Consider the following 7,405-nt stretch of genomic DNA (forward strand, 5'->3'; position numbering starts at 1 on the left):
TGATCCAAGACCACCAGCGGATTGTGCTACGCGACTATTGATGTGGTTGGATAGGGAGTTGATACACGACCTGATCCGCCCGTGTGTAGGTTGGGATACCGATTTGCCACTCTTGGCTGCATGCTAACTGCATAAAATACGCTCTTGGCTGCATGGTAGCGGTATAGAAACACAATGCTGGCTTACTCCGACCGCAAGATCAGTTTCCTGAAGGCATCAATGGCATATGAAACCCGTACAAATTACAAATAACAGAAGCTACATTAATTAACGATGGAATCTCTCTTCATATACATCTACCAGTAAGCTGTTCGAGTATTCATACATCATTCTGTCAAGAGGAAAAGGTCTTCGAGATCTTTACCTAGTCTCGGCCTAACAGCATGGATAAGTCACACTCCAAACCCAAGGGTCTCACTCCCATCGAGATCAATGTCACAACCAACAATCCGGCTCTCAAATATCAAGATGATGCAAATGTCGAAGAACCATAGGTGGCCATTGAGAACTTGACAACATTCCGGAATAAGCCTGCTGATACAAGAACTTGAATAAGAACAGAATGAGTGACATAGTGCGAGGGAGCCTGAAAGTTTAGCATATGACGCGCTGGAACAAGGTCCACAGCGAAAAGCGGTGAGAAATTGGAAGGTCTTAGTTCTGTCGTCACCGTATCAGATCACGGTGTATGATTACATCTCGTGTTTAAGTGTCGTTGATGTCATGATGGGTTTTGCAGGAACGGCCTACCATATGATGGCCTTTCTATACGAAAATGTCCCCCATCGTGACCATACGAGCTCTGTCCAGGTTTCCCGTAATGATCAGCCCGGAACAGATGTGATTGGAGCGCTTCCGCTGAGACAGGACTGTCCGTAGTCTGTGAGAATGGCTTTGGATCTAGGTTGACTGGCTCTACACATAAGCAGGATAGATCTACACATAAGCAGGATAGAGTACTCAAGACAACTAGTCGAATGTGTGGCCTCATCGCCCAGTTTGCACTGCTGGATGAAAACTACGGTGTGCTGCGGGCAGTGTCTTTCCAGGTGGAAGGAGATTTTATTGGCTACATACCATGTGTTGTCTCGAAGCATTTTCTTCCATCTGCTTTCTGACAATCGAGCAATCGGGAGTAGGCGCAAGTGTGAGCATCTCAAACCGGGGCAGTGTAACCAATGGTAGCCCACCTACCAATCTATCTTGGACCGACCTTGGCGCGTGAGTGTAGCCGTCAGGATCCGAGAACTTCGAAAGCAAAGTGTAAACATAGACACGGATCATTTTCAGCTGCACCCGTTCTACAGGCTAGAGTCTCGTATCTGACTCTACAGACAGACGGTATTTTTCCCGGCTCACGGATACGGATTCAGCCATTATTAAGATGGATAAGAATACGCAAGGCTGAACGTTCACTTAAAGTCGCGAGAAGCGGGGAGCGCAGTAAGCGCTCGACACCGTTATCCAATAAGAACTCGGATACACGGCCAAGACATGCAGCATCGGCGCTGGTGAAGACATGCCACGCCGACACTGGCGGGCCGCATGGTGTGGGGTGTGGGGAGTAGACGATGCGAAGAGCAGACGCCTGAAAACAACAGACAAGAAATTTGTATAAGAGAAGGCGCTCACTCATGACCATGGAAAGCATTCAGTATCATTTCAAGAATCTGCAGTTGCAATTTCCAGAAATTTGTTACCTCGGTCTTGCCATAACGTAGTGTCGACCTGTCCTTCACCCTCACCACCATGGGCAAGATATCCTCCACCAAGCCTCAAACCCCCATCCCAGTCCAGCCTCCCGCCACTACCACAGCGAAACATGAATCTGCATCTAGCAGCAACCAGACTGCAGATGCTAAGCCATATACCAACTTCATTGCTTGCAATGGTACATAGCATCTCTTGGTCTTCTAATAGCGGTGCTGATACATCCCAGGCTCTTTCGATGTCCCCATGAGCGCCAGCACTAGGATGCGCCGCTCGAGTTCGATGGAAGTGCATGTAGATCCCGATGTGGCGCTTGGCGACGGCAGCCACTCAACAACTCTTGGAAGTTCCCATGAGCACACGATGTGCCGTTCGAGTTCGATAGAAGTGCACATCGATCCTGACCTAGGGCATGGTGACGATAACCCCTGAAGGACTCGCAGCAAAGGCAATATCACGGCGAAAAATGCTCAATAGCAGTGGAAGTAATGATGGACGCTGGAACGATGATGATGCAATTGCCAGAAAGAACCCTTGATACAAAAGTATCCAAACAAATTATCCAAACAACAAAGTGAGGTGGATCGCCCCCCTCCCAAAACGCCGTGATATGTAAATGAAAAAACGCACTAAATGTCGTAGATGTCATGAAATGCATCGCCTTCTCCTTTTCTCGTCACAGCGACCTTCTACCCCCCCCCCCCCCCCCCGCGCGCTCTTCAATGAATAAACAAAACTCTCATCTCTTAAACCTGGCTGCGGTACGGCTCATACGCAGTCCCGCTCTGTGTATGCCCACTGGGCTTGAACGCGGGCGTAGGCAGCAGCTGATGCCCCTCCTGGCCAAACGCGGGGCTCGCAACGCGCTCGTACGTGTAGGGCGTCTTCTCGACCTGGACCTTCTTCTGGCCGCTCTTGCCGGAGCAGCAGCACACGCTGAGCAGCCAGAACAAGCCCGAGGCGATGCTGAAGGCGACGCCGAGCCACATGACCTGCAGCATCTTGTTGCCCATCGAGGCGTCGATGTTGTAGGGCTCGAGCGCGGTGTGGAACACGCCGGTGAGCACGCCGTAGACGCCGGTTGCGGTGGCGGCGGCGGCGATGGAGAAGATGGTGGAGGCCTGGGGGGTGTTAGTTTGAGCGCGGGGGTGTATTCAGGGGTGGAACTCACGGTTGAGAGGATGGTGGTGACGAGGCTGCCCCAGCGCGAGAAGATGGCGAAGAAACCAACGATGAACTCAGCGGCGGTCAGAATTGTTGCGATGATGAAGGCCCAGTTCATCCAGCCAGCGACCTTCTTGTAGGTGTCGAGGCCCTTCTGGAGGTCGTCGCCGAGCACGTTCTGCACAGATGTGTTCTGCAGGCCCCAAACCTCGACGGGGTTGAACCAGAACTGTGTCTTCGAAGAGGAGCAGTAGGTGATCTTCTCAACGCCGTCGGTCTTCTCGCCCTCGCAGTACGACCAGAGTCCGACCTGGTAGAAGGCTTTAAGTTCCTTGGAGGAGGCTGCGCCAGTCAGAGCGTCGAGGAGGTCGTTGTTAACGTCGACGTGGTCGCCGGCGTTCTTGAGTTGGTCGATAATTGTTTGCGGGTCGGCTGTGAAGTTACTTGTATCTGCCTGAGGATTTGTTAGTGGGTTGTGGGTGTGCATGCAGGTAGTTGGCGTGCCTTGAAGAAGTATAGATCTTGCCCCAGCGCAGTCGAGGGAGCCTTGTTGCTGTTGCCCAGCTGCCCGACCATGACGAGCAGTAAACAAATGAGCGATGCAACCGTCAACGCCATAGGCGCGATGATGCACGCGAAACGCCCTGCTTTGCCCATATTTCTGGTAGTGATGTGTGATAAAGTGCTTCGAAATGCGACGTCAGAGGCCGTTGGTTATCGATTGGACTGTGCGGAGAACTTTGGAAGCGATTGTTGTTCGTGAGCAGCAAAACAATCCTAAATGCGCGTTGAGACGAAAGGCTGAGCGACGATACACCAAAAAGATGAACGTCAGACAAACGGCGCGGGTCAGGCAGCTTTTGTATAAGCTTGTGTGTGGCAGCTGAACCCAGCTGAAGGGGGCTGTAAGCAAGCTCAACGGCCCTTCCAATCAGATTGTGCTCGGCGGCGTGGCTAGCCTTCACCCAGCCTCAAAGGGCTTGCGACTTCGGGCTTGCTGAGCGAGGCGTGCTGACGCGACGCTCCACACTGGCCCGCACTACGCTGCTTGAGGAGTATACCAGCGTGAACAAGCCCGTGAGTTACCCTGAGATGCACGGTTATTCGACGGTGCTGGGGAAGTTGAGATAGCGTACGTGTTCAGCTACACATTTGAGCCTCGCAGTGTGCCCAGCATCGAGGACCACCATATCCTTGCGCAATGACCATGCAATCCTTCCAGCTCTCCAAACCTGTTCAATGCCACCACCGTTGGGTCAGCATACCGTGCGCCTAACGCCCTCGGCGAAATTTGAGATCTCAAAACGCTCCCTCACGTTGTTCCCGAATAGGCAATTATCGAGTGCTTTCAGCGACGCAGATTGCCAACAGCCGTCAGCCTCCTCGCTGCACCTCCATCAGCACGGCAAAACCCCCCACAATTCTGCCACGGAAGCTGACCTTCCAGCTGGCAGCCTCGCGCCATCACCAGAACCAGCCATCATCCCGCTCATGCCGTTGGTGCACGGCGTCCATAGCATGAGCTTCATAAACAAAACAGCAACAGATCCAAAGTTGGACCTGCTTACAACCTGTGCTGAGGCGCAAGAGATGAAAGTGTCTCCATCCTTCGTCAGCCACACTGACGGTAAGGCCACCACCTAAAAATAGACGCTAGCTCGCTTGCGCCCGCTTCGCCAAGGCGATCTAATCACGATCATCACCGACTGCCGTCTGGTTGAAACATAAGTCATGGTGCTGCCGTGTTTGTTCGGTTTGCTCGAGGTGTCGCCAGCTGTCCTGCTCAGGGGAGTGATGTAGGTTGCTGTGACCAGGTCGCGCTTACATATGAGGTGTGGATGGGGAACCGAGGTTACATGCAGAGACACATCAGCAGGCTGACGGAGTTACTTCGACTCGAGGTGGGCCTGTGTACGTAAACCTCGAGACTGGTTGCTTGAGCAGCAAACTTTACCTAGTTGTGTGAGTAGAAGATATGCCTGAGGTACTTGAAGTCCTGAGGCTTTCATGAGGCGCGGCGGAGATTTGAAATGCTCAAACGCGAAGCCGTCGAGACGCGCGTTCCGCGCAAGCTCTGCTGGATCATCTGCAGGTTCCGTGGATCAGGTAACATCACCGAGAGATTTGCAAAGTCTGGAACCAGTGAAGTGTTGTGCGTCGCAAAGAAGCGTTGCCAATCATCTTGGCTCTGATTTTCTATCTGCAGCTGCGTCGCTCTTTCAAGAGTCTTCGCGGCGTTCCATGCATGACGCGCGTCCTCAACACCACGGCCTTTGCGCCGTTCTCACCGCTCACAACACAGCCTGCGTGCAACGCCAGGCTCTAACAAAATCGCAAAGTGCATGCCGTCGTACCACACGAGGCTCCATCAAGTGCCCAAAAATGCTCGTAATAAGCGGACTGCAGAAGACATAAGAAACAGGTGTATCAAATCGTGACCCAGAAGCCCAATGGTATAAACGGTGCCGCTATCCTGCGTCGCACATGAAGATAGAAGAAGTAAAGATGCAAGGAGATCGTAAATGAAAACCCGTGGTTCGGGTGTGTGCCTCGGTGTCTGTCCAGGCTAATGATAGGATGAGGCCCCGAGAGGTGGTGCAGACATTAGAGGTTATCGCTAATGCTGTTGGTATCGCGCCATGAACGCCGTCGCAAAAGATTCAATGAATCGCTGAATCCAGGATTCTATGGTTACAGGGTGGCGGGTGCTCGTGAACGAACGTCGCGGGGGTCAAGGTGAATGGACCATCAAGAGCTCACTCGTGACCTACATGCCAGAGCAGGTAGTGCTATACACACTAAACCTGACTCGGCTGCGTCGTAGGGTGGTAGGGCTGGCGAAGATGGTAGTGGAAGAAAAGATGGCGAGTGACCTTTGTTGGTAGGACCTTCAATGTGGGCGCTGGTTGCGAGGGTCGTGTTGGTTCGACTGGCCTCGTCCTTGCTCGTTTCGTGCGCGGATCCATGCCTGGTTGCCGCTCATACGACCCTCGATTGCCTTGTCGGATTCGGTGTCGCGGGATGCGACGCCATTGATGATGTCCTGTGGCTTGAGCCTGCAGATGTCGTGTGCAATGGAAGAGATGACGTAGCCGCGAAGTTCCTTTGCTTCGCGGAGGTCCTCACCCTGCAGGCGGAACTTGTCCTGCTTGGACATGTCCTTGCGTCGTACAGCGCGGATCTCGTCCATGATGTGGAGAAGGACGGCCTCAGGTGCGCGGTTGCGGGTAGCTGCATGCTTAGTCTGGTCACGCACGTAGCGGCGAGTGACGTCCATGGCACCATCGGCGGAGAAGGCGATGCAGTAAGACAGCTTCTTGCCCCAGCCTGTGGAGATGTCAGTCAATGTCTCGTCATCTGTGGCAAAGCTGGTACGTACCGTCAGTGTACAGCCGGGGCTTGTCCCAGGCCTCTTCACAGGCGTCTACGTGTACCCATCGCTTGCGGTGCACCGAGTAGACTTCGGTCCAGACGTGGTCCTCGGCGTTCCAGACCCAGCGGACTCTCGACCCGACAGCGCGGCAGAGCATGGTGAAGCAGTTGGCCCACTCGCCGCAGCGGCCTTTACGGGTCTGCAGGAGGACGAAGGCGTCGTTGTAGCGGGGGAAGCGCTCGTAGTTCTGGCACCCGTCGTGCGAGCACTTGTAGGCCTCGACCTGGTTGGCGCCACGGGCCTGCTCGTCAGGGAGCGGGGGCGTGAGGCCGACGGCCACGGTGGGCGAGTAGCACCGCGAGCACGGCGGGTTGTTGACCCACTGGAAGAACGAGCGCTTGAACCAGCGCAGCAGGGCGCGGACGACGCAGTCCTGGTAGCCCCAGGCGGCCTTCTTGCCGGCGCCGAGACTGTCGGCCTCGGCCTGCAGGATCTGGCTCTCCTCGTCGGCCTCGGCGTAGATCTGCTGCAGCGGCACGACGCGCAGGGCCTCGTCCAGCAGGCCGGGGTTCTCCCACCGCGTGGGCATCTGCGACAGCGAGTGCAGCATGTTGCGGAAGCGCATCGAGCGCAGGTCGCTGGGGTTCGGCGGCTGGGCGACGAGCGGGATGTTCTTGAGCGACGAGTACGACGGCGGAGCGGTGTGTGCGGGCGGCTGCGGCGTGCCAAAGTCGCGGGGGGCGGGCGATGCGGAGCGCGAATGGGTGACGTTGGTCGACAGCTCGTTCATGCGCTTGGTGCTGAGCACGGAGCGGAATTTCTCAGTCATCTCGGCAGCCAGGCGGTCGACGTCGCTGGCGGGCGCCCGCGACGATGCTCGGGGGTGCTCCATGATGGGCGTGTGTGTGGTGGTGGTGAGGAGAGGCGGCGGGTGCGGGCGTGGAGCGCTGATGTGGGCGTAAGTAGGCTGCGGATTGGCACTGCACAGCCCCGGGTCGCTGGTCAATGAGCGTCAGAGTGCAGGCGCAGCAGCGGCAGGCGGTGCGCGGCGATTCTTGTAGCAGGTCGTCGACGGTTGACGGTGGTGCGGGCACGGTGCTGCAGCGTCAGTATGCGCAAGCCGGCGTCGTCCAGAGTCGTAGAGTCTGGGAGCAGTGC

General features: G+C 55.4%; 2 protein-coding genes across 2 annotated transcripts; both read right to left on the bottom strand.

Annotated features, from left to right (window-relative positions):
- Positions 1 to 2,409: 2,409 nt before the first annotated feature.
- On the bottom strand, positions 2,410 to 3,822 carry C7974DRAFT_224966 (integral membrane protein-like protein). Its single transcript, XM_046137250.1, has 3 exons — positions 3,379 to 3,822; positions 2,882 to 3,328; positions 2,410 to 2,831 (listed from the first exon to the last, which is right to left on the bottom strand). The coding sequence occupies exons 1-3, from the start codon at positions 3,529 to 3,531 to the stop codon at positions 2,457 to 2,459; spliced, it is 975 nt and encodes a 324-aa protein (XP_045994508.1). The 5' UTR covers positions 3,532 to 3,822; the 3' UTR covers positions 2,410 to 2,456.
- A 1,706-nt stretch (positions 3,823 to 5,528) lies between these two features.
- Positions 5,529 to 7,405, bottom strand: C7974DRAFT_225002 (uncharacterized protein). Its single transcript, XM_046137251.1, has 2 exons — positions 6,254 to 7,405; positions 5,529 to 6,201 (listed from the first exon to the last, which is right to left on the bottom strand). The coding sequence occupies exons 1-2, from the start codon at positions 7,137 to 7,139 to the stop codon at positions 5,765 to 5,767; spliced, it is 1,323 nt and encodes a 440-aa protein (XP_045994509.1). The 5' UTR covers positions 7,140 to 7,405; the 3' UTR covers positions 5,529 to 5,764.

The sequence above is a fragment of the Boeremia exigua genome (assembly GCF_020726555.1).
Source record: "Boeremia exigua strain MPI-SDFR-AT-0100 chromosome Unknown C7974scaffold_9, whole genome shotgun sequence".
Classification (NCBI taxonomy): Eukaryota; Fungi; Ascomycota; class Dothideomycetes; order Pleosporales; family Didymellaceae; genus Boeremia; species Boeremia exigua.

What these genes read in the sequence shown, in the direction of transcription:
- C7974DRAFT_224966 (XM_046137250.1), bottom strand. Translation starts at nt 3,531, where the DNA reads ATGGGCAAAGCAGGGCGTTTCGCGTGCATCATCGCGCCTATGGCGTTG. An exon ending in AAGATCTATACTTCTTCAAG is followed by an intron (nt 3,329 to 3,378) that starts GCACGCCAACTA and finishes ACAAATCCTCAG; the next exon opens with GCAGATACAAGTAACTTCAC. An exon ending in TCACCACCATCCTCTCAACC is followed by an intron (nt 2,832 to 2,881) that starts GTGAGTTCCACC and finishes AACACCCCCCAG; the next exon opens with GCCTCCACCATCTTCTCCAT.
- C7974DRAFT_225002 (XM_046137251.1), bottom strand. Translation starts at nt 7,139, where the DNA reads ATGGAGCACCCCCGAGCATCGTCGCGGGCGCCCGCCAGCGACGTCGAC. An exon ending in GCCCCGGCTGTACACTGACG is followed by an intron (nt 6,202 to 6,253) that starts GTACGTACCAGC and finishes ACATCTCCACAG; the next exon opens with GCTGGGGCAAGAAGCTGTCT.